Raw genomic sequence first — 26,858 nt, forward strand, 5'->3', positions numbered from 1 at the left:
TCAACCCGATGGAATTCGATCGGGTTGATTTCTGTCCGCCACCTCAGAGCAGGCGGACAAGTTATGTACCGCGGATTCATAACCTCTTGATACCTTGATGACAAGTGGCCTCAAGCTCTATACAGAGCTTGATAAATATGCCCCATAATCTTTTGATTTTTCTGTTATTCTTTGTACTTAGAAAAGTATATTTCTTTACAAGGCTAGTTTGTATTAGTGACACCCAAATGTTAATAAATTATTTCAGGTTTATTGCTGTTAAAGGCTGGTATCAAGCTTGGGGTTAGTGAGGTACATCTCCAGCTTCAAAAGGATAGCTATAAGAAATATTTGTGTCTTTTTCACCCACCAATAAAACCCATTTTTACCCAAAACATTCCATTTTCTTGCCTTAGCTATGTTGTAAATAGCAAATAAATACAGCAGAAAAAGAAAAGAAAGTAAAATTAACCCCTGACATCCTAAAATCATGAGGTCTTCATGACAGACAGTAAAATAAAAATTAAACTGTTATGATTCCGATAGACATAGATTTAAACAACTTACCAATTTACTTCTATTAGCAAATGTACAAGTTACAAGGTGCTTACTATTCCTTTAGCTCTGTGTTAATTCCCTGCATTGCTTCATCTAAATTTCCCAAAAAGAGCACAACTTCAGTATAAACAACTTTTACGAGAAACTAATAAATAATAAACTTGTTTAACTTGATTTTCTCATTGAGTCTGTGTTACTGTAACCTTTTTACATATGTAATTTAGCTTTTGTTGTTTCAACTAGTTATCACTTTCCTTTTTGTTGCAACCAATTTATTTATCCTTTTTTACAGGTACATAAATATGTTATTGTTAGAGTTGCCCCCATTTCCCGAAAAAAAAATACAGACCATGCTCATAATCATATATTTGAATACATAATTATACAGCATTCATTAAAAACTAAAGATCCTAAATACCATTCACCTAGATTACGAGTTTTGTGTTAAACAGGGTGCGAAACGAATGCAACAAAAGTTGTGTTATTTCACCCTCCATAGCGCTGTCATTACGAGTTTCTGAAAGCCTCCTGATTGGAACAGCCAATAGAATGCCAGCTCAATCCTATTGGCTGATTGCATCAGCCAATAGGATTGTTTCTACCTTAATTCCGATTGGCTGATAGAATTCTATCAGCCTATCGGAATTGAAGGGACGCCATCTTGGATGATGTAATTTAAAGGAACCTTCATTCAGTCTTAGCTGTCGGATGAAGAGGATGCTCCGCGTCGGATGTCTTGAAGATGGACCCGCTCGGCGCCGGATGGATGAAGATAGAAGATGCCATCTGGATGAAGATTTCTGCCTATCTGGAGGACCATTTCACCCGGCTTAGATGAAGACTTCTCCCGGTGATCTTCAAGGGGTTAATGTTAGGTTTTTTTAAGGGGGTATTGGGTGGGTTTTAGAGTAGGGTTGGTTGTGTGGGTGGTGGGTTTTAATGCTGGGGGGGGGATTTGTATTTTTTTTTTCAGGTAAAAGAGCTGATTACTTTGGGGCAATGCCCGCAAAAGGCCCTTTTAAGGGCTATTTGTAATTTAGTGTAGGGTAGGGTTTTGTTTTATTCTGGGGGGGGGGGTTTATTTTGTTAGGGGGATTAGATTAGGTGTAATTAGTTTAAAAATCTTGTAATTTGTCTATTATTTTCTGAAATTTAGTGGGGGTTTTTTTTGTACTTTAGATAATTTTATTTAATAGTATTTAATTTAGGGAAATAATTTAATTATAGTGTAGTATTCGGTGTAATTGTAACTTAGGTTAAGTTTTATTTTACAGGTAACTTTTTATTTATTTTAGCTAGGTAGTTATTAAATAGTTAATAACTATTTAATAACTATTCTACCTAGTTAAAATAAATACAAACTTGCCTGTAAAAGAAAAATAAATCCTAAGCTAGCTACAATGTAACTATTAGTTATATTGTAGCTAGCTTAGGGTTTATTTTATAGGTAAGTATTTAGTTTGAAATAGGAATTATTTAGTTAATAATATGAATTTTTATTTATATTTCTTAATTATATTTAAGTTAGGAGGTGTTAGGTTTAGGGTTAGACTTAGATTTAGGGGTTAATAACTTGAATATAGTGGCGGCGACGTTGGGGCCGGCAGATTAGGGGTTAATAATATTTAACTAATGTTTGCGAGGTGGGAGTGCGGCGGTTTAGGGGTTAATAAGTTTATTATAGTGGTGGCGACGTTGGGGGCGGCAGATTAGGGGTTAATAAGTGTAGGTAGGTGGCGGCGACATTGGGGGCGGCAAAGTAGGGGTTAATAAGTGTAAGATTAGGGGTGTTTAGACTCGGGGTTCATGTTAGGGTGTTAGTTGTAGACATAAAATGTATTTCCCCATAGGAATCAATGGGGCTGCTTTAAGGAGCTTTACGCTGCTTTTTTGCAGGTGTTAGACTTTTTTTTCAGCCAGCTCTCCCCATTGATTCCTATGGGGAAATCGTGCACAAGCACGTTACACCATCTCACCGCCAACGTAAGCAGCTCTGGTATTGGAGTGCGGTAATGAGCAAAATTTTGCTCAATGCTCACTTCTTGTCTGGTCTGTAAAAACCCGTAATACCAGCACTGTCTGTAATTGAGCGGTGAGCATAAAGTGCTCGTTAGCACCGCGGAGCCTCTAACGCAAAACTCTTAATCTAGGTGTAAGATTGCAAAAAAATAAACAAAATTATCAAAAATAAAAACAATTACACCTAATCTAATAGCCCTATAAAATTAAAAAAGCCCCCTCCCAAAAAAAATAAGCCATCCTGGAAGCTGATCGCATCCTGCGCGGAGCGTCCTCTTCATACGGTTGCCACCGTACACTGAAGTTGATTGCAAGGTAGCCTTTTCAAAATGGCGTCCCTTGCATTCCTATTGGAGGATTTGATTCTTCAAATTCAAATCAGCCAATAGGATGAGAGCTTCTAAAATCCTATTGTTCTTTAAAACAGCCAATAGGATGAGAGCTACTGAAATCCTATAGGTTGTTCAAATCAGACCGTATGAAGAGGACGCTCCATGCAGGATGAGATCAGCTTCCAGGATGGCTCTGCTCCGCACCCCCGGGATGAAGATAGAAGATGCCCACGGGATGGATGAAGACTTCTCGCCGCCTGGATGAAGACTTCTCGCCGCCTGGATGTCCAGACTTCAGAAAACGTGAGTAGATCTTCTGGGGTTAAGTTTTTGTTTTTTTAGATTAGGGTTTGGGCTTTGAAAAAGAGCTAAATACCATTTTTAGGGCAATGCCCATACAAATGCCCCTTTAGGGGCAATGAGTAGCTTAGGTTTTTTTTTTAGTTAGGTTTTTTATTTTGGGGGGTTGGTTGGGTGGTGGGTTTTACTGTTGGGGGGACGTTGTATTTTTTTTACAGGTAAAATAGCTGATTTCTTTAGTGCAATGCCCTACAAAAGGACCTTTAAAGGGACAGTACACCAAAATTTTTCTTATTTAAAGAGATAGATAATCCCTTTATTACCCATTCCCCGTTTTTGCATAACCAACACAGTTATATTAATATACTTTTTACCTCTGTGATTACCTTGTATCTAAGCCTTTGCAGACATCCTCCTTATCTAAGTGCCTTTGACAGACATGCAGTGTAGTCAATCAGTAAAGACTCCTAAATAACTTCACGGGAGTGAGCACAATGTTATCTATATGACACATGTGAACTAGCACAGTCTAACTGTGAAAAACTTTCAAAATGCTCTGAGCTAGGAGGCGGTTTTCAACTGTTTAGAAATCAGTTTGAGCCTAGCTAGGTTTAGCTTTTCAAAAATACCACCAAGGGAACAAAGCAAATTTGATGATAAAAGTAAATAGGAAAGTTATTTAAAATTGCATGCCCTATCTGAATCATGAAAGTTTAGTTTTGACTTTACTGTCCCTTTAAGGGCTATTGGTAGTTTATTGTAGGCTAGGGGATGTTTTTATTTGGGGGTGGGGCTTTTATTTTTATAGGGCTATTAGATTAGGTGTAATTGTTTTTATTTTGGATAATTTCGTTTATTTTTTTGCAATCTTAGTGCTTTTTATTTTTTGTGATTTTAGTGTTTATTATTTTTGGTAAACTTACATTTTTCGTAGGATTTGGGTTTTTTTTTAGTTGTAATTTAGATTTTTTAATTTTTTCATAGTGTTAGGTTTGTTAAATTTGTAATTTAGATATTTTAATTGGTAGTTTTCTTTATTTTATTAGAATAGTAATGTTAGCTTAATATATAGTTTAATGTTTATATTTATTTCACAGGTAAGTTTTTATTTATTTAAATAAAGTTATATTGTAATTTTAATTTAAAGTTAGGGGGGTGTTAGGTTTAGGGGTTAATAGCTTAATTTAGTGTTTTGCGATGCGTGGGGCTGGCAGTTTAGGGGTTAATAGGTTTATTTAGTGGCAGTGATGTTGGAGGCCGGAGGTTTAGGGGTTAAACACTTTATTTAGTGGCGGCGATCTCGGGGAGTGGCAGAATAGGGGTTAATAACTTTATTATAGTGGCGGAGATCTCGGGGAGCGTCGGTTTAGGGGTTAATATATTTAAATATATATATTTAAATAGTGTTGGTGATGTGGGTGGGCAGCAGATTAGGGGTTAATAGGTTTATTTTATAGCCGCGATGTGGGTGGGCGGCAGATTAGGGGTTAATAAGTTTTAAATAGTGTTTGCGATGACGGAGGGCCTCGGTTTAGGAACTAATAGGTACTTTGCGTTACAGACTAAAATGCTTGCGGTATAGCTATACCGACACGACTCCCAATAGTGCATTCCTGCTTTTAAGCTGAAATAACAATTTTTTCAGCGTTAAAAGCTGCAACGCAAAACTCGTAATCTAGGTGATTGTTTTTTTTTAATGAGACTCTAATACACTAATTATATCATCTTTATTCCTTTATTTTTTTCTTAAAAGGGAAGAGTCCACAGCTGCATTCTTTACTTTTGAGAAATACAGAACCTGGCCACTAGGAGGAGGCAAAGACACCCCAGCCAAAGGCTTAAATACCTCCCCCACTTCCCTCATCCCGCAGTCATTCTTTGCCTTTAGTTACAGGAGGTTGGCAGAGAAGTGTGAGAAGTTTGAGATAGTCTCTTATGGAGGGTAGTACTCTTCTCAATGGGACTGGAGTTTTAAGTAATCCTGTCAGCCTCTCAGTGAAAGCATGGGTGACAGTTAGAGTCCGGAGATGCAGAGGAAGTTCTTTTGCGAAACCATCCCGACTCATATTAACAGCTCCTTGGTAATCAGCGGTGACAAGTTTCGCTGCCTACCTTTCTTCACTCAAGTCCATGTCAGAAGCGAGGCTACTATCTGTCACATTTGAAGGGTCGTGTTCCTGTTCCACGGCGTAGATTCCGGTACGATTGTTTTATTTTATTTCAATATGTGAATGTAATGTTAACGAAACAAGGTAGGGTCCAGGTGGGACTCCTTTTATCTTAATAAGGAATCATGAGTTAATATCTCCTGAGGGGGGTTATTGAACAGGGGGGACTTTTAATCATCTTTGTTATATGGTTTTATCTGCAAATGTGTAGCTATACTTAGGCTCACGGCCTTTACGGAACATAATGGCCTACTTGTAATGTTGCGATCTTTTAAGATTGCGTGCCCTTTTCGTGACTGGCACGATGCACCTTGTGGCGGGTGCGGTTACATTGTTTCTCACTTCCGTATGCTGACTGTGTGCAACTGAGAGAGTCTTGCTCATGGGTTGTCTCATTCACAGGAGGTGGCGAGTGCCCCAGCCATTGGGGGTGTTAAAGTGCCAGTTAGTTTTTTGTCATTTTTATAATCCCAAGATTATGGAGAATTCTGATATGCGATACACAGATGCCTCCGATACAGAGGATGTGTCTTGTGATAAATATGAAATGGCCCGGGTAATCACTGCCCATCTGTTCAGATTGCTGTTCTAGAGTACTCTCTTCTCCCGAAGCAAGGAGCTTAGAGTTTGTTGAGCCATCCACCTCCGCGGTTTCCATGACCTGCGAAGTGAATGCCCCAGTCCAAGTCCCGGCTACGCAAGCAGGTGTCTCTATGGCCTTTACTCCTTCTCTAGAGTGTGGCTTGTTTCCTCCAGAGGTTACGGCATGGTTCTGCATGGCCATTTCTGTGGCACTGAATCATTTATATCTCCCAAGTGAAATATTTCTTAGATACTGTCCGTGTTCCGTTAACGAGTGTGGGATCGCCCAATTTAGTTTGGCCTTCTGGGGAAGCATTGACCCCTGAGGCTTCAGGGGCCCCTATCTCTGGCCAGGGTCTCCAGTTGATCTGGCGAGGGATGATTTTGCCTTCCGTTATAGGCTAGCTGTTCTTTTAAGACATGTTTTGGCAATGTTGGAGTATCCCAGTCCTAGTGGGCCGAGGGATCCAAGGCCTTAGAAGCTGGATGGCAAAATGGATATGACATTTGGGGATGAAGCCAATCTCCTTAATGTCGCCATTTATTCCATTCTTTGGAGTTGGGAAATGTGTGTGACCTATGTGGTCTGGTGTGCCGAGTGATTAATGGTTTGCATTTTCACTCAATGTTCTTCTGGACTCTATGCTGCTGTGGCGGAGTTTCCTTTCTTCCCACCTTGGGTGGATCATATGATCTGGATGCGCGGGCATGTTCTTCCTCTGTTCAGAGTTGTGTTACTCTAAGAGTTGGTGTTCAGGGGTTCCCTGCCTTCTGTGGGGGCTACGACGCTCCAGCTTTTGCCTGTTTAAAAAAGCCTGTTTAAAAGATCCAAGGTCACAGGTTTGAATCCCGGCATGGCTGACTCCACCCTTCATCCTTCCGAGGTCAATGAAATTGTACCCTGCCTGTGTGTGTAGCACTTATTTACACTTGCCTACAAGATTTCTTTGTGATCCAGGTTCCCTGGGTTCTGAATCTTAGACCATTAAGGAAGTCCTTTGTGACTCTTGGGTTTGAGGCTATTGCTAGATCGCCAAGTCTGGAACTGACTTTAGAGGTCATTTCACCTTGTAGGAGGCTGCTTAGGGTTCCTTTGGAAGTTGGATTTCGATTGATTCCTTTTTCAAGGACCCTGACCTAGGTTTGTGTCTCTGCTTAGATGAGTATGGGTGGTTCGATTTCACATTAGATGTTTGTGGTCCCTCGGGCCTCTCTCCATAGAGGCTGGGGCTTTGTAAGAGATGCCTATTGTTTTGTGGTTTAGGCTTTAGACCTTCTTGACAATTCCCTACTAGTCTTCTGGTGCATTTACACTGTTCCTGTAGACTCCAGGTATCTCACCTGGGTTGGCGATATGACCGAGGGCTCTCACCCTTATGGTAGGGTGGTTTTCTGTTGTTTATTTCCCTTCTCTTCTAGAGCAGGGGTAGGGTTCTCTGGGTTTGGAGTTACCTTAGTATTTGGAGCGACCTATGGGTCCTTGGTGTCTTGCCTTGTAAGGGTTTTTTCCCTTCTTGCGTTCCAGAATCCTGTAAGGGGAGTTGCAATGTAGTGACTGGTTCCTCTATTCCTGCAGCAGGAGGCCGAGGGTTTGATTCCTATGGGACTCCTGCTATATGTTTAATTCTGATATATGGATGATGAGAATCTGAGGGCCTTCTTCCCTTGGGAAGTGTTTCTTGTTTTTAGAGGAGACAGCCATGTAGGGGGTTTCTTACCCAAGCACAATGTCTATCCTGACTCATGGTACCATTCCATTTGTAGTAACGGTCAACAGTCTAATCGTAGGCCTTGTTCCTACGTTGACCCTTCCTTTCTCTTCTGGAAGTCTGGGACTCTTGTCTTTGGTCTTGACTAGCCTTTGGGTTAGGACCATTATCCTAGAGGGAAGATTGAGGGTCTGTCACTCTATGCAGGTTGACCATTTTCTTTAGAGTCAGTTCTCTCCTTTGTGGGAGGTCTTGGATGTCCTCCTCCTTTCCACTAATGTTTGGTGATGGGAGGGGACACTCCTTGGAGCTCGATATTCGGAGGGCTGTAAGCCCTTGGAAGGTTTGCAGTTGAATCCAGCTACAGCTATTGCATTTTGAGGGTGTAACCAGCTACAGCTAATTGCACTTTGGGTGTTAGCAAGCTTTGAAACCCTTTTCGGTGTTTGGGTTTAGCAACGTTGAGTCAGCTTTCTACCTAGAAGCTGGTCATTGGGAGTTCTTGTTCAAACGGTTAGTGTTCATTTTGGAGAACTTCATTACTAGCTGCTGGGATAGTTATCCTTTTTCTGCTGTGTAGCTTGCCGATCTAATATGAGGCAACAGGAAGCTCATGGTTTTCCTGGAGTATCTTTGGGTATGGTAAAGTGTCAGGGATATGAGGGTGTTTCTCGAGTCCTTCTTGGGACATGTTTCCCTGTGTATGGATCTCTTTTTCTTCGGTCCTTGTGTTTCTAGGGAGTTTGTCTCCCTGGGTGTTGCTATTGTACGACAACCATGGGTTGTTCTATGTTCTGCAGAGTGGAATGATCCTTTGGATCTTTCTTGAGAATCTTTTCTCCCTTTTGGGGGCAGATAGCGGTCCTTGTCTTGTCCGGGTACCTTCTTGGGAGTTGTGATCCGCGGGGCTGACTCCTCGGAGGTTGTTTGGGCTTGATGGACTCTGGGACTGAGTGGTTTATTTTGGCTTTGCCGGCAGTGTAACTAATGTGCAGTTAACTGGGCTTTGGGTTTTAACCCATGGCATCTATTTTTTTTAGGGTGTCGAGTATCAGGCTGTGGTGCCTTTTGTAGGGGCCGCCTTTTGTACCCACCCGTTGTTTGCATTCAGTGTCCTTCTAGTTTGGGTATTGTTTTCCCAAAAGTAATAAATGCAGCTGTGGACTCTTCCCTTTTAAGAAGAAAAACACAAATTATGCTAGTTTCATTTTCTTCTGAAGGGAAGAGTCCACAGCACCTGCCTGTGTTTTTATCTATGAGGCGGCTGTAATTTTTTGTTCTTCTAGCACCTTTTTTCACCCTGATATTTATCCTTCTGTTCCTTGTTCTCTTGGCAGAGAATGACTGGGGGATGAGGGAAGGGGGGGAGGTATTTAAGCCTTTGGCTGGGGTGTCGTTGCCTCCTCCTGGTGGCCAGGTTGTGTATTTCCCAAAAGAAATTAATGCAGCTGTGGATTCTTCCCTTCAGAAGAAAATGAAATTATCAGGTAAGCATAATTTATGCTTTTTATTCTTTATTTTTAGATTTGACTTAAACCTTACAAATAAAGGGATTATCGCGAGTCTTTGCACATGTCGGAAGTCGCGCATATTACGAGTTGAAAGTAAATGCGATCGCTTGAGCCCAATCGAATTTAACGCGTGCATAAAAAAGTTATTTATATATATGTATATATATATATATCAGTGTTTATATGTGTGTACATATGTATTTATATGCGTATGTATTTACAGACATATACAAATATAAACACATAAATACATATGTATACATATATAGATGTATATATAAGTGCATTAGAGCCCTTTGCAGTCAAGTAACTGAAAACATGGAAAAACAAATGTATGTAATATTTATGTTTAATAATGTACCTACACACATATATATATAGTATATTACAAAGAGAGAGAGAGAGAGAGAGAGAGAGAGAGAGAGAGAGAGAGAGAGAGAGAGAGAGAGAGAGAGAGAGAGAGAGAGAGAGAGAAAGAGAGAGAGAAAGAGAAAGAGAGAGAGAGAGAAAAAGAGAGAGAGAGAGAGAGAGAGAGAGAGAGAAAGAGAAAGAGAAAGAGAAAGAGAGAGAGAAAGAGAGAGAGAGAGAGAGAGAGAGAGAGAGAGAGAGAAAGAGAGAGAGAGAGAGAGAGAGAGAAAAAGAGAGAGAGAGAGAGAGAGAAAAAGAGAGAGAGAGAGAGAAAAAGAGAAAGAGAGAGAGAAAAAGAGAAAGAGAAAAAGAGAGAGAGAGAGAGAGAGAGAGAGAGAGAGAGAGAGAGAGAGAGAGAGAGAGAGAGAGAAAGAGAAAGAGATTTAGTTACAAGATTTGGATAGAATGTATGCTAGAATGGAGTGTATATATAGACAGAAACTATATGGTCATATCAAGGAACTTACATACCCTAAAAAGCAAACACATAATGTTGAAAAAGACAGTTGCAATGAAACCACGTTTACCAGAAATAATATAGCTAACAGGAGAAGACTGTGCATACAGATGAATGACTGCCATCCCCATAATCTTGTAAAAACTTAGACACAATTATAGACTAACAATACAAATAACCACATTACCTTTATCTTCCTATATATTATCTGCAGCATATTAGATCCCTTGCCTCCTGTTGTTGCCTCACATCTTGTACTCCACAGGAAAGTTACCCATACCATATAACCAAACTAAGGACCATTATGGTATTGGGTATCAAGAAGAGGGTCTAAACTATAAGCATAATACCTTTTAATATAAAGCAAGGAGTCCCATATATAATTGATACTGAACGGTATAGGAGGCTTATAAAGGTTTAAAATTAAGATGTAGCCATACAGTATAACATAATGTCCATATTTTCGTTTGAACATACCTTAGCACCCAAAAACGGGCCCTATACCTAGGCGGCAGGCAGGTTAACTATATTGGTAGTCAAAATATGGACAAAAAGTAAGCGATAAGGCTCAATTTTAAATTATTCTAAATACAAAGCGGGGTTGGCATTATCTGTCTTAAGGTCCTGCATAACAAAATTGAAAACAACTATTTATAACTGAACAGTGTTCTCATCAACACCCATGTAGCCCATAATACAATAATAGTGAATCAGGTGTGGTGCTATAGTAGTATGATTACATAAATGACGGGAATCACTAGCTGGGTAATAGGTAAATGATAGAGAAGGTTTATGCATATTAAAGTATAGTTGGACCTACTACCAACTATATAATACAACAAATTAGCTAGTACAAAGGTCAACAGGATATTGTAACTAAATTACATGTTAGGCAGCTGAGATTCCTGATATATCCACAATCTCCCTTATTATGATGGGTATATATAGTATACAATAGGAAGACCCATTATTTAAACACAACCAGTAATAGCAGAGCCAAGATTAGTATAATTGGATATGACTGTATATCTACAGCAGAACATATCCCCCCTCAGCTTGACATAATATAAACACATAGAAATTGTTTTGCACAATCTCAAAAAGAAACATATGTTATATACTGCCATACTTAGGTAGCAGACATAGGACAAGGAATTCTCAGTAAGCTAAGTATACCCATACCAACAAACATAGCAGAGCTGAACTATCAAGTTAAATCCTGGGCACATTTCTTATAACTGTAAGAAACATATCAAACCAATTCCTAGATATGTTGTGAACTATTCTATTATGTTAGACTAAATATGGTAATACTGATAATATCTAGAAATGCATTAATAACTAAAACTATTGTGGCATAAACATTTTAAAACTGCAGGAGACAGATCTATATCAGCTAGTAGAAAAAATAGCTGCACATAACGTCCTTCGGTTATATACGCTATCCTACCCCGACTGTCACCACAGTCCTGACAACAGTCTCAGAAGCGTGAGTGGGCAGAGTTACTCCAGAGTTTGTAAAGTCTGCTTCATAGAACAAGATTTATTTCCAAGATTTGGCTAGGATGCAACGCTGTGGAAAGGGGTCTGCTTGCAGGAGATACTCCCATAACTTTGGGAGTAGGCCAGTATGGCTGCTGAGCTTCTGAAACAGCTGCCCATTGGTGCTTGTCTCACGGGCTGCATCTACTTATGGCTGAGCTTCCCGGTGTGTCCCGCTGCCTCCCGATCCAGTATCAGTGTGGCTAGCTACATGGGCCTTCTCCTTTATAGGCTTCCCGCCCTCTCCTAAATGTGTTTCCAGAAGCTCCGGAACACAGCTCAACATTAAGGGGGTTTGGCTGGTAAGTGCTGGCATATGCATAGTTTCCCATTGCCGCAGTCCACCTTTCGGTTTCAGGGCTAGGTCATTGTCCGAGGTTGTCAGGTTGCCTCAATGGTATATGCTGTGTATCAAGTAGGGTAGCAAGGATATTGGAAGTCCGTATAGGTTCCAGGTTTTTGGTAAATGTAATCCCTGTTACTGTCTCCTCCGCAGCTGCCTGGGTTCCATTAGTCTCAGCTGTCTCAAGCCGCATGGTATATTCTTGAACCGGCTCCCATATCTGTGTCTCACGTCATCTAGCCTCCATCTCGGGGTCAGCAGCATGCACAGCAACTGCCAAGATTAATCCACGTTTCAGTTCCAGAAAATGGTTATGTATGACGTCCAGCAGTCTGCTCTCACAGCTAGATAGTTCCAATATTATATACTAGAGATAGTTGTGTCTAGGGGCACCCTGGCTATTGTACTAGAGATAGTTGTTTCTAGGGGCACCCTGGCTATTGTACTAGAGATAGTTGTGTCTAGGGGCACCTTGGCTATTGTACTAGAGATAGTTGTGTCTAGGGGCACCCTAGCTGTTGTATTAGAGATAGTTGTGTCTAGGGGCACCCTGGCTATGTTTTATATAAAATTAGCTTAAATACAATGCCAAACATTAACGGCCAGATTACGAGTATCGCTCTAACAGTTACGTGTGAGCACAAATGCATTTATTGCAGGTATTTGAAAGTAAACGTGAACACATGAGCACATCTGCGATTTATGGTAGAATGATTACCACATCCTCGGAGCTCTGGTTAACTGTTTTACAAAACAAAACACATCAAAAATACATTACAAAGTACAGTTACACTCATAATAACACTAAAATTGTTTGTTTGTTTTTAAATTGCATAAATACACAGCCCTAGTTGCTCAATAGTACTCACAGCCATCTGCACAGCCTTCAGAGACCCAGGCAGTTAACCCCAGACAAGTCTGGGTGCAGAGCCCATAAAAATTACAAAACAAATTAATTAACACCACACCAGAGAAAGTCTGGCACTCACGTGCAAGTATATAGTTAAGATTAAAAGCAAAAAATGGAAGAGTTAGTAACCGCATCTCGCCAAAATGTTCAAGCCCAGGAACCACGTCAAGGTCTCTTCCCTCCTGGATAACTATCCACAGCCAAACAATGCATGCTCTCAATCAAACAAACTGGAAACCACAAAAGGGTGCACAGGCCTTATGTGATCTCCCTAGACACACACAAAACACGGAAATGGACTACACTCTTTCTTTCTTAAAAGGACCTCATAAAGGAGCATAATAAAGTGTTCTAATGTGATAGAGCATTTTAATTATTAAACTGATTTATGTGTTAAGGAGTTAAATACATAATTAAATTCTGTTCCGTATTGGCAATGTACTGCAGATCCTGAGCTGAACTTTTCTGTTGATTACGCTCATATTCCACCCCTTATTGGTCCAGTGACCGTGTTCAGCTCTGAAACAATAGTGAGATAGGCACAAAGTGGCGCTTACCAATCCTGGGGGTCTGTGTTGTCGAGCAGCGTGTCTTCGGCATTGGCACAAATCAGCTGATCCTATTTCTTCGATATGGGAGCCAACAAGAGCGCTTCCGTTCAAGGCGCAAACAATCCAGAAAGCAAAAAACTACTTCCAGGCATCACTCAATAACAGGAAGGGTCATGTAAAAAAGTAAGAAATACATTTTATTGGAGACACAGTAAAATCAAGATGAGCCGTAGCTCTGTATTGGCAATACGGGGTCACAGAACGGCAACTGCAGACATGTTTTGTGTGGCTCCACCATACTTGATCACTTGATTACTTTTTTACATGACCCCAGCTGCTTGCTTCTTCCTGTTATTGAGTGATGCCCGGAAGTAGTTTTTTGCTCTCTGAAACAATAGTGCATTATCAACCTATAGCTGATTTTACCTATGTTTTTAACTAATTTGTGGGGGTTATACATAAAGTTATCATCAAGAAAATAGTGCAGTGTTATAGTACATTTTATTATTGCTCCTTTGTGTCCCTTTAAACATTTATTATTATGAAATTAAAATTCAGTCAACTTTAGCAAATATTTTTCAAACCTTTTTAAACTCCTTGGTTGCCAAAGAGAGCGGCAGTACATTGTGTAGAAAAGTGAATTTTCTATATCTGTCAGTCAAGCTTAATACATAGGGGCCTATTTAAGAAGGTGCGAGCGGACTTGATCCGATATTGCAGGTCATGCCCGCTGCACATCGATAAATGCCGACAGCATAAGATCACAAGAACTGCTGGTGCAACGCCGCCCCCTGCAGATTTGCGGTCAATCGGCCGCTAGCAGGGGGTGTCAATCAAACCGATTGTATTGGATCTGGTTGATTTCCAGCGATGTCTGTCCGCTGCCTGAGACCAGGCAGACAGGTTATGGACCTGGAACTTGTGTTTCTGGCGAGCCTGAAGGGTCCCCAGAAACATGGGGAATCAAGCTCCATACGGATATGCCCCATAATCCTAACATTAATCTTTTCTGCAACTTCCTGAAACCAGTAATTGAACCATAAATATAAACATGCTCCATAAAATGATTGCATTATAAATTATGCTTGGTGCCTGCAGATTTTTTTTAAAAAATGCATTATGAGATAAGAGGAATATTTCTTCTTTAATATTTTATGTAATGTATAACTTTAATGTATTTAGTTTTTTGTAGGACAATGTACTTCCCTGTTTCATTAGATGCACTTACTACATATCTCAAGCTGAGATCAGTCTGTTGCTTCTGAACATTGCAGTCATGTCTGTTTAATGTCTGAGGTCTCATTTTCCTCAGTCTGTTATAATTAGTTTCTTTTTTCCACATAAAAATATCATTATTCTTATTAAACTGCACATAAAATAAATATATAAATCAGTATTTTGAAAATAGCTACCAGATGCTTCAGCAACTTTTTATAGTCATTGAAGGGACAGTAAATAATTACAAAGCATTTCTGTTGTCTTGCAATAGAAAAACATATCAACCAAGTCCAAATATATATATGTTTAATTAATCATATCTTTTTCACTCCACATACCACTTGTTTCATTTGGAGGAACTGGGCTTGAGTCTGCAGTTTACAAGGCTAACCATAGTCATATTGTTGGAAGAGCGTGCAGAATTGAATTGCAGCCCCTATATGTTAAAGCCAATTAGGGGAATGTATGTAGAAGGGTAGCCTTGAGAAGTCTGCAGTCTGCATTTTCAGTTCAGAGAATGAGAAAATCATCAATTCTCATCACATGAAAGGGGGGCAAAACAAAAATGTATTTTATTGAAAAGTTGTTTAGTATACATAATTCCAACTTTTTTATATTAAAATTGCAAGATGTTGACTGTCCCTCTAATGCACAGACAAAATGTAACTATTTTACGTGAAAATAGAGAACTTGTTAAAGTGATTGTCAATCCTAGTGTTTGTGAAAACTAGTATTTACCATTGGAACAAATAAAGGGGACTTTCAGTCATGAAATATAAATTACTTCATGCTGAAAGCTCCTTTATTTTGTTTCAAGCGTTCGCTGCACTGAGCTGCTCAAGCAGTCCACGACAGAATGCTGTTTTGCTAAGAGGTGATGTTTCCACCTCTTAGCAAATAGCTGTGCAGGAAATCCGGTGCCACGCGGTGCCAAGCCGGATTTCATGCATGGCTACTGGCTAAGAGGTGAAAACGTCACCTCTCAAGCAAAACAGCCTTCTGCCGTGGGCTGCCTGAGCAGCTCAGTGCGGTGAACGCTTGAAATAAATAAAGGAGCTTTCAGCATGAAGTATTTTATACTTCATGATTTAAAGTCCCTTTTATTTGTTCCAAATGTCATTCCTAGTGTTTCACAAATCCTAGGATTGACAATCACTTTAAATTAGGTGAAGTGCAATATTACCATGTGAAAGCAATACCGAATGGGCTGTAATGTGAATGTAATTAGCTGAATGTGCTGTACTAAATGTACCCAAAGATCTACATATACAAAAATTTTGCCCATTAAAGTTGAATGCAACAGTTTTAAATTAATTTATAAGCAATAAATTGTTAGAATGTAGGATTATGATATCTGTGAACTACAAAAAAAACTCCAAACACTATAACTAACACAAAGGGCTCGATTTATCAAAGGCTTCGGCTGCCTTCGACTGCAGATTCTCATAAGAGAACCTGCAGTCCGTATTTATCAAGCAGCGGTCATCAGACCGCTGCTTCCCTAACTCTTCTCCTCCTCTTAGGTGGAGAATTTCAATCTCCCCTGTCTTGTCTGACCGGGGAGATTGACAGCTCCTGCCCGTGCATGATTGGTTGTGCGCGGGCTGGGGCAGCTATTTTGCGCTTTTGTGCAATGCTGAATTCTGCCAACGGAATTCTGCCACCAGAAGCGAGCTGCGGCAGACGGGCGCATATGTACGCCTCTGTCCGCTGACACTTGATAAATCGAGCCCAAAAGTATCACAATTCTCTGCAGAACAAACAAACGCCTAGATTACGAGTTTTGCTGTAACAGGGGTGCGATGCTAACTTGCAGTTTATTCTCACCGCTCACTTACCTGCAGTGCTGGTATTACAGTTTTTATCAATCCGGCGTTATTAGGCAAGAAGTGAGCTTAGAGTAAAATTGAGCTCCATACCGCACTCCAATACCAGCGCTGCTTAAGTGAGCGGTGAGCTGGTTGTACGTGCTCGTGCATGATTTCCCCATAGACATCAATGGGGAGAGCCGGCTGAGAAAAAGTCTAACACCTGCAAAAAAGCAGAGTAAAGCTCACTAACGCAGCCCCATTGATTTCTATAAGGAAACACATTTTATGTTTACACCTAACACCCTAAAATGAACCCCGAGTCTAAACACCCCTAATCTTACACTTATTAACCCCTAATCTGCCGCCACCGACATCACCTACACCTACATTACACTTATTAACCCCTAATCTGCCGCTCCGGACATCGCCGCTACCTAGGTTATACCTATTAACCCCTAATCTGCTGCCCCCAACATCGCTGCCACCTACCTACATTTATTAACCCCTAATCTGCCGTCCCCAACGTCGCCGCCACTATTCTAAATTTATTAACCCTTTAAACCTAAGTGTAACCCTAATCCTAACACCCCCTAATTTAAATATAATTTAAATAAATCTAAATAAAATTCCTATCATTACCTAAATTATTCCTATTTAAAACTAAATACTTACCTATAAAATAAACCCTAAGCTAGCTACAATATAACTAATAGTTACATTGTAGCTAGCTTAGGGTTTATTTTTATTTTACAGGCAAGTTTGTATTTATTTTAACTAGGTAGAATAGTTACTAAATAGTTATTAACTATTTACTAACTACCTAGATAAAATAAATACAAATTTACCTGTAAAATAAAACCTAACCTAAGTTACACGAACACCTAACACTACACTACAATTAAATAACTTACCTAAATTAAATACAATTAGCTAAATTACTAAAAAAAAACAATGAATGACAGAAAATAAAAAACAAATTACAAGATCTTTAAACTAATTACACCTAATCTAATAGCCCTACTGACTTTAAAATGCGTTAGGAATCTTTGCGGTAGAGGATGTACCGCTCACTTTTTGGCCTCCCAGGACAAACTCATATTACCGGCGCTATGGAAGTCCCATAGAAAAAAGCCTTTACGAAATGTAAGTAAGTTGATCTGCGGTAAGGCCAAAAAAGTGTGCGGTACACCTATACCTGCAATACCAGCGGGCGTAAAAAAGCAGCGTTAGGACCAGATAACGCTGCTTTTTTACCTTAACGCAAAACTCGTAATCTAGCCGTTAGTTTCATTCTCATAAATTGACAGTAATTTGAGCACAATTCTACATCTTCAGTCATGCTCTTTTTATTTTCAGGAAAGGAATGTTCTCAGGATGAAAGCACTTCAGCTGCCATATTTACAGTTCAGTTGGACGACTACCTTGGTGGAAAGCCTGTACAGTACAGAGAGTTGCAGGGTTACGAGTCTAGTGTTTTTGTTGGTTACTTCAAAGGTGGAATTAAATACAAGGTAAATTTCAATAACTGTTATTTTTTCTCAAACATCAATATTAATGTGACTTCTGATAAAGGGCAATAACATATTCATCTACCAACTGTCTTTGTAGTGTTTTAAAAAGCCAAATTACACAGCTGCCTCCAGCCTTTTCCACTAAATACAAAAAGCACTCTGCTGTAAATTAAGACAGATTTGCTCCAGGCTGGCTTTAGAGAAAAAAAAATGTTAGAAATGTAATTACAATTTGCTATTTAAACATATAGGGCTAGATTAGAAGTGTAGCGCTATTGTTAGCTCGGTGTATTACAAGCTGAAAGTAAATGCAACCTCACGAGCACAAACTAAATTTGCGCTCGTTGGGTTAGCGTGATTGAAGTTCTTGCGTAAAGGGTTAGAGCTAAATAAAAATTTGTACAAACACAACATAAATACATTTAAATATAGTGTTACACTCATATATACACTATCTAATAAAAATGATTCATAGAAATAATAATACAGTATAAAAAAGTTATAAGGTATATGGTTTATGACTGGAAATGTATGTACATGTATGTGTATACATGTGCACTTATGTCTTTAAATGTGTATATAAATGGATATAAACACACATATAAACACATGTATACACATATATACATATACAAAATTGAAAGAGAGGTGCAGAGCCAAATCATGAATCTAGTATTTTTCATATATTTTTCCCATACACTCATAAGTGACCTAAGAGTGCAGGGTGTGTCTAGGTAATAATCTAATATATCATCTCAAACACAAAAAGAAAAAGAAAAGATAAGCCCTTGGCACACACTTACAGTATGTATATATAATTCAGAGCCCTTTCATTTTTATGGAATATTAATATGAATTATGACTTTTACTGCAAATATTTTATATTCCAATGTTCTTTGTATTTCTAAATATTTATTATATATATATATTTATATAGAAATATAAGTATAGATATATATATATATTTTACAAAATAAATAAAATATGTATAAAAAGAAATATTTATAAATAAAAAGAACGTTATCTAATGTGAAGAACAACGGAATGTAAAATATTAATTACTCAATTTGGGTTAGAACTGTAGGTCTAACACGGTGTTGGGTCAGCGTGTGATTGATAGCTGAAGTCCTATAACTATTTTCTTTCAACTTGTAATATTTGTGCTATCCTACGTGTGTTACTAGTTTACTTTCAACGGTATTAGCACGTAAGCGTGAGTGCTAAATGCTGCTTCACTCGTAATCTGGCACATATTCAGTTTATTTATAATTTTATATTAAACTTTGTGCACCCAGTTTGTACTGAGTTTTCTCACCATATCATGGGATGTGCAAAGTTTTCAGGCTATGGCCCCAGTCATAGCAAATTTTTCTATACTTTGCCTTTCAAGATCTCAATAGTTTCCAAATGTCATTTAATTCCAGATCAAGATTAAACTGGTATTAACCCCTTAAAGACCAAGGATGCACAAGCTAGGTCCTACAAAAAATGGTTGTTAACGACCAAGGACGTACTTTGTACGTCCTCAGGGGTTTTAAGCGCTGGAAACAATTGTGATCACTTCCAGCCGCTTTCAGGGTATTGCAGCGATGCCTCAATATTAAGGCATTGTGCAATAACCTCCAGTAAGCAACCGAGTGGCCCTCTCTGCATCTGCCAGCGATAGTGACGGTCATTGGTGGTGTAGGAGGGATAGGAGGGAGGCGGGTGGGCGGACCATCGCTGGAGGGGGCAGGAGGAAATATGATGTCAGTGATCGGGAGCGGGAGTGAGGGGGCGTTAGCCAACGTGAGGGGGCGGGAGCGAGTGTGAGGGGGCGGGAGCATGTGGGACCACTACACTACGACAACAGTTTAGTAAGTGGGAAGGAGGGAGAGGGAGGATACGTGTTGGGAAAGGTATCTGGGAGGGGGTAGGATATTGAGAGGGGGCAACTACACTACAGAAAAAAATGTGGTTTTTTTATTTATTTTTTTATAAATAAACAACTAATTTGTAGCAAACTGGGTACTGGCAGACAGCAACATCCCACTATAGCAAAACTCTCTCCTCTGCACTAGACACACTTGCCCCTCCCCAGCTGCGCAAAACATCACGCCGTCAGTTGCAGCCCTGGCACTCTCAGCAAACACGATATTTGCAAAAATGCTCCTGTACTGCTGAGCGTGTCTGGAGGAAAACTCACTCTGAACCTGACTTCATACACTATAAGTTTATGCTTCATTCATACACTTGTGCCCTTCACTTAGCCAAGCAAACCTACTACTCTTCTCTCATATCTACTCTTTCCTCAAACCCTAAACGACTCTTCTCCACCTTTAACTCTCTCCTCTGCCCTCCTGCTCCACCCACCTCATCTGTCTTTAGTGCTCAAGACTACTTTTTAAACAAAACAAATTCTATCAGGAGCAACATCCCAACACCAACCTGCAATACTCCATCAACAGGCCCTGCCACTCCCTCTGCCACCCTCTGCATCCTCCATCCAGCCACTGAGAATAAAGTTTCCTCCTTGCTATCTTCCTCACGCCTCACTACCTGCCCACTTGACCCTATACCTTCCCATCTAATACCCTCCCTATCTTCTACCCTCACTCCTGCTCTTACCCACATCTTCAACCTATCTCTTTCTACCTGCTCATTCCCATCTTCTTTCAAACATGCAATAGTCACTCCCATACTCATAAAACCCTCCCTTGACCCTAATTCTCCTGAAAGCTACCGCCAATATCACTGCTTCCACTAACATCAAAACTCCTTGAAAAACTAGTTTATAATTGCCTAACCCACTTCCTCTCTGCCAACTCCTTGCTTGACGCCCTGCAATCCGTATTCCGCCCCAAACACTCAACTGTGTGATATCCCTTTAAATCTGAACCTGCATTAGCACTTCCTTCCTATTTAAGGAAGTGCTTACCCCTCAATCAGGGCCTGAAAATTGAAGTTGTTTTTCACTTCTCCTTGCTCCTCTGTGGAGCAACTACCACATTGTGCTATTGTTGCTTAAACCTTCAGGTCTTTTACTTCGCCTTCGATACCCGCTGGGTATCTACTATTACCGCTATCCTGACCGGGACCATCTTCCGGATTCATCCGCCAAACGGAACTTCTTTCACCACGCCGAAGTCGCGCTCACACCAAACAGACGCTGAACCTAAGAGCTGCAACTTACCTCTCAGCCTTTATTTCCAAAAGGCATTACCGCTCCCCACGCTTCTTACCACCGCTACTGTTAAGATAAGTACCGCTCTCCACGCTACAATTTATTCATTCATAAAGGTTAAACCTTAAACACCATTGTTTGTTATTGGAGATATCTATAACCTTTATTGTGATTTCCATCTGACTCAGTAGATTGCGGTTTGGGATTCAAGCTAGTATGTCTGGACTGTGTATATATTTTATTGCGTGATAGTGTGAGTGCGTGAAGAAATTACTTTTACTTTATCAAGCAGTCTAATCCATTGCTTTGCTTTATCTGCTTTAATCAGCATTTACTGTTGCATAATTTTGTAACACATATGACTTTCTCTGAACTTATATCTCAGTTTCTCATAATCTTTCCTGAATACTCATATATTCATACCTTAGTGAAGTTTCATAATATTATATCAATTACAAAATTAATGACTCACCTTAAATAAGTAAGTTTAATAAATCATTTTCTCTTGCTTATTTTAAGAAAAGAGCAACAAAACCTTTATTTTTCATATTCAAATCATTACACTGTTAGATAACTTTTTGGTTATCACAGAATTTTCAGGCCTATAAGGTTATAACCTGTAAAATATAGGATGGATCCTAGTGAAATAAAAAATGAATTCACCAACATCCATCAAAAATTAGAATATCTAGCCAGGGCCTTAACTGAGGTACAATCAGAAAATAAAGCTCTTAAAACTCTAGTAAAGAATGTTTACCAGCCAAGAGCTCTGAAGTCCCTGAACCTCACATTAACTATCCTCAACCCTTTTCTGGTAAACGAAGTGAATATAGAGACTTTAAAAATGCTTGCAAATTACTTTTTTCATTAAGGCCTAAAACTTATCACTCTGAGAGAATCAAGGTTTGTACTACCATCTCCTTCCTCCAGGGGGAGCCTCGCTCATGGGCTAATAGATATTTTGAGAATAACCATCCAATCTTAGATTCCTTGGAAGAATTTTTTTTAGCTATGACATCCTTATATGAGGACTCTCATTCACAGATGACGGCAGAAACGAAATTGAGATCCCTAAAACAGGGTAAGAGGAATATAGAAGACTATATTACTGAATTCCAAATGTGGATAGATGATTCTAAATGGAATGAAATTAGTTTGAAGAACCAGTTCAGACTGGGCCTTTCAGAATTGTTAAAAGATGAGTTGTCTCGTTTGGAGATGCCCGAAACCCTGAATGGACTGATGAAATTAAGTACTACCCTGGATCGGCGAATACGTGAAAGGAAGGCTGAGAGAGCTACCTGTGACGTACCACCTAGACGTCCGTATCTTTACACACCCAACCAGGAAAAGGGTACTTCTAATCAGACCCCAATGGAGATTGGAGCCATAAAAGGACCTTTAACACCTGAAGAAAAGGCCAGACGCAGATCTGAGAATCTATGCTTATATTGTGGGCAAAAAGAACACTCAGTTAATAATTGCCCAATTCTTCAAAAGCAGAAGAAGGGTAAGATTCATTCAAAACAAAATATTTTATACTTCACTCAAAACCCTCAATTGACTCTTAACCTTTCTTTACAGTGGGATCAGAAAAACGTGCAGTCTAATGCATTGATCGATTCTGGGGCAGCCGGAAATTATATCGATATTTCTTTTGTTGATTTAAATAAAATTCCTACTGTTTGCAAGGCACAACCAGTCTCTGTTAAACTTATTGATGGTTCCCTCATACAACATGGTCCCATTACTCATCAAACGATACCTTTACTAGTGACAACTGACAATGGACATACTGAATATCTTACTTTTGACTTAATTTCCATCCACATGCATACACTTATTTTTGGCTTTACATGGTTAAAAAAACATAACCCCAGCATTGACTGGTCCACTCCACAGGTATCATTAGCATCACCATTCTGCTTAAAAACATGTTATCCATATCAGTTAATCTCTGCTATTGAACCCGAACTACCAGAAATTTATCAGGATCTGGCAGAGGTGTTTGATCTAAAAGAGGCAAAAAACCTCCCCCCTCATAGGGAGTTTGATTGTCCAATTGATCTGATACCGGGCTCTCAAATTCCTCACGGAAAAATATACCCACTTTCACAAGAGGAACTTACTTACGTTCCTATTTAGACGACAATCTCCGAAAAGGTTTTATATCCCACTCAACATCTCCAGCTGCTGCTGGAATGTTCTTAGTACGTAATAAGGACGGTACAATAAGACCCATTATTGACTATAGAGCTTTAAACGAAATTACTGTTAAAAACAGGTATCCTCTACCCCTCATACCCGAAATATTGGAACGTTTAAACGAAGCTACAATTTATTCAAAACTTGATCTTAAGGGGGCTTACAATCTTATCCGTATGAAAGAAGGTCATGAGTGGAAAACCGCCTTTAGAACCCGTTATGGGCTTTTTCAATATAATGTAATGCCCTTCGGTTTAAGTAATGCTCCTGCAACATTCCAGCATTTTATTAATGAAATATTCCACGACCTTATGGACATCTGTGTTATAATTTACTTAGATGATATTCTAATATACTCCAAAACACCCTCTGATCACGAAAAGCATGTAAGATGGGTACTCACCCGTCTCAAGGAGCACAAATTATATGCTAAATTAGAAAAATGTGTATTCCATTTCTCTAAGATAAAATTTTTAGGTTATATAATAACTCCTAACCATGTACAAATGGATCCTGACAAAGTGTCCGCCATTAAAGATTGGCCAGCTCCCACTACTGTAAAAGCGTTACAACGCTTTATCGGTTTCGCTAATTTTTATCGAAAGTTTATTAAAAACTTTTCTTCAATAGTAAGACCACTGACACAACTGACTAGTGTTAATCAAAAATTTAAATGGTCTCAAAAAGCTCAAGAAACTTTCGAAAAACTTAAAGAGTTATTTTCTACAGCACCAATCTTATCACTACCCAACTTTGATCTCCAATTCCAACTTGAAGCAGATGCTTCTAATACTGGCATAGGAGCAGTACTCTCCCAACAACAAGTTGAGAATGGGGAAATTCACCCCATTGCATTTTATTCAAGAACCTTAACTAGTGCAGAAAGTAATTATAGTGTGGGGGACAAAGAATTGTTAGCAATAAAGAGTGCCCTTGAACAATGGAGACACCTCCTAGAAGGATCTAAACTTCCATTCATTATTTTTACTGACCATAAGAATCTTGAATATTTAAAAAAGAACTAGACTTTGACAGCCAGACAAGCGAGATGGTCTCTATTTTTAGACCGTTTTAACTTTATAATTACCTATAAACCAGGCAGTCAAAATACTAAGGCTGATGCTTTATCACGTATAAATGAATGCTTAACTCATGAACCACCTAATTTTACTATCCCTCCTGAAAAAATCATAGGCGTCCTGACACCAATAGAACAAGAGGTTCACAAGGCTTTAAAACAAGATTCAATACCCCACCAAACTTGTGTTAAAGACTCTCAATCTGGATTGTACTATCATAGCAGTCAATTGTATATACCCAAGAGCATGAGATCTTCAATACTCACACACACCCATGATGATACAATGTCTGGTCATCCTGGAATTAAAAAGACCATTGAACTAACCCGACGTAATTTCTGGTGGCCTGGCATGAACAAATATATATATGACTATGTATCAGGATGTGAAAATTGTGCCCGAAATAAATTAGTTCATAAGAGACCAATTGGTCTACTTACACCTCTGCCTATCCCAGATAAACCATGGAGTACCATAGCCATGGATTTTATTGTTGAGCTCCCACTCACTCAACAATATAATACTATCATGGTAATAATTGACCATTTAACCAGACTAGCTCATTTTATCCCACTTAAGGGATTACCCTCAGCTATGACTACGGCTAAGGTATTTATCGATCATATAGTCAGACTACATGGTTTACCCTCCAACATAATTACAGATAGGGGAACGCAATTTACCTCATCCTTCTGGAGATCTCTGTGTAAATTGCTAAAGATTGACCACCTTTATACCACTGCTTTCCATCCCCAGACTAATGGACTCACAGAGAGACTTAATCAGACCATAGAACAATTCTTACGATGTTACATATCACATCTCCAAGATGATTGGACCGTTTTTCTTCCCATGGCCGAATTCACATACAACAATTCCATAAGTACTTCAATCAAAACTTCTCCCTTTTTTGCAACATATGGTTACCACCCAAACACTATATCTGTTTCTAACAAATCTGTAAACTCTCCCACAGCTACTGAATTTACATCTAACCTCCACGAAAGGTTAACTGTCCTGAAAAGACATCTACATGAAGCCAAACAATATCAAAAATCATACTATGACTTAAAACATCGTAGGGGTCCTGATTATAAGGTTGGGGACTTAGTACTTCTCTCAACAAAAAATCTTAAACTCAAAGTTCCTAGCAAGAAACTTGCGAATCAATTCTTGGGTCCGTTTCCAATAGAACATGTGATAAATTCCAATGTGGTTAGACTTAAACTGCCAAAAGACTACAAAATACATCCTTCATTCCATATCTCATTGTTGAAACCATTCCCAACCAAAAACCATCCTTCTTCTATTCCACCACCACCTGTTATGGTTGATCATCAAGAAGAATTCGAGGTTGAATCCATACTGGATTCTAGGATACACAGAAATAAACTGGAATATCTCATTAAATGGAAAGGTTACGGCCCTGAGGAAAACTCCTGGCTCATTCATTCCGACGTCCATTCACCCCGATTGATCAAGTTCTTCCATAAGAAATATCCACTTAAACCTCACGCAGAATCCCCAGGGGTGATTCCCTGAGGAGGGGGGCATGTGATATCCCTTTAAATCTGAACCTGCATTAGCACTTCCTTCCTATTTAAGGAAGTGCTTACCCCTCAATCAGGGCCTGAAAATTGAAGTTGTTTTTCACTTCTCCTTGCTCCTCTGTGGAGCAACTACCACATTGTGCTATTGTTGCTTAAACCTTCAGGTCTTTTACTTCGCCTTCGATACCCGCTGGGTATCTACTATTACCGCTATCCTGACCGGGACCATCTTCCGGATTCATCCGCCAAACGGAACTTCTTTCACCACGCCGAAGTCGCGCTCACACCAAACAGACGCTGAACCTAAGAGCTGCAACTTACCTCTCAGCCTTTATTTCCAAAAGGCATTACCGCTCCCCACGCTTCTTACCACCGCTACTGTTAAGATAAGTACCGCTCTCCACGCTACAATTTATTCATTCATAAAGGTTAAACCTTAAACACCATTGTTTGTTATTGGAGATATCTATAACCTTTATTGTGATTTCCATCTGACTCAGTAGATTGCGGTTTGGGATTCAAGCTAGTATGTCTGGACTGTGTATATATTTTATTGCGTGATAGTGTGAGTGCGTGAAGAAATTACTTTTACTTTATCAAGCAGTCTAATCCATTGCTTTGCTTTATCTGCTTTAATCAGCATTTACTGTTGCATAATTTTGTAACACATATGACTTTCTCTGAACTTATATCTCAGTTTCTCATAATCTTTCCTGAATACTCATATATTCATACCTTAGTGAAGTTTCATAATATTATATCAATTACAAAATTAATGACTCACCTTAAATAAGTAAGTTTAATAAATCATTTTCTCTTGCTTATTTTAAGAAAAGAGCAACAAAACCTTTATTTTTCATATTCAAATCATTACACTGTTAGATAACTTTTTGGTTATCACAACTGAGACTGCCCTTACCAAGGTTACGAACGATCTTCTCTCTGCTAAAAA

General features: G+C 39.3%; 1 protein-coding gene across 1 annotated transcript in view; it reads left to right on the top strand.

Moving 5' to 3' along the window:
• The window catches only part of SCIN (scinderin), a 295,360-nt gene that overhangs the window by 3,895 nt on the left and 264,607 nt on the right, over window positions 1-26,858 (top strand). Inside the window, exon 2 of the mRNA XM_053714105.1 lies at window positions 17,755-17,909. Within this exon, the coding sequence (XP_053570080.1) occupies window positions 17,755-17,909 (155 nt within the window). The remainder of the gene's footprint in view (window positions 1-17,754; window positions 17,910-26,858) is intronic.

Source organism: Bombina bombina, chromosome 5 (assembly GCF_027579735.1).
Source record: "Bombina bombina isolate aBomBom1 chromosome 5, aBomBom1.pri, whole genome shotgun sequence".
NCBI lineage: Eukaryota > Metazoa > Chordata > Amphibia > Anura > Bombinatoridae > Bombina > Bombina bombina.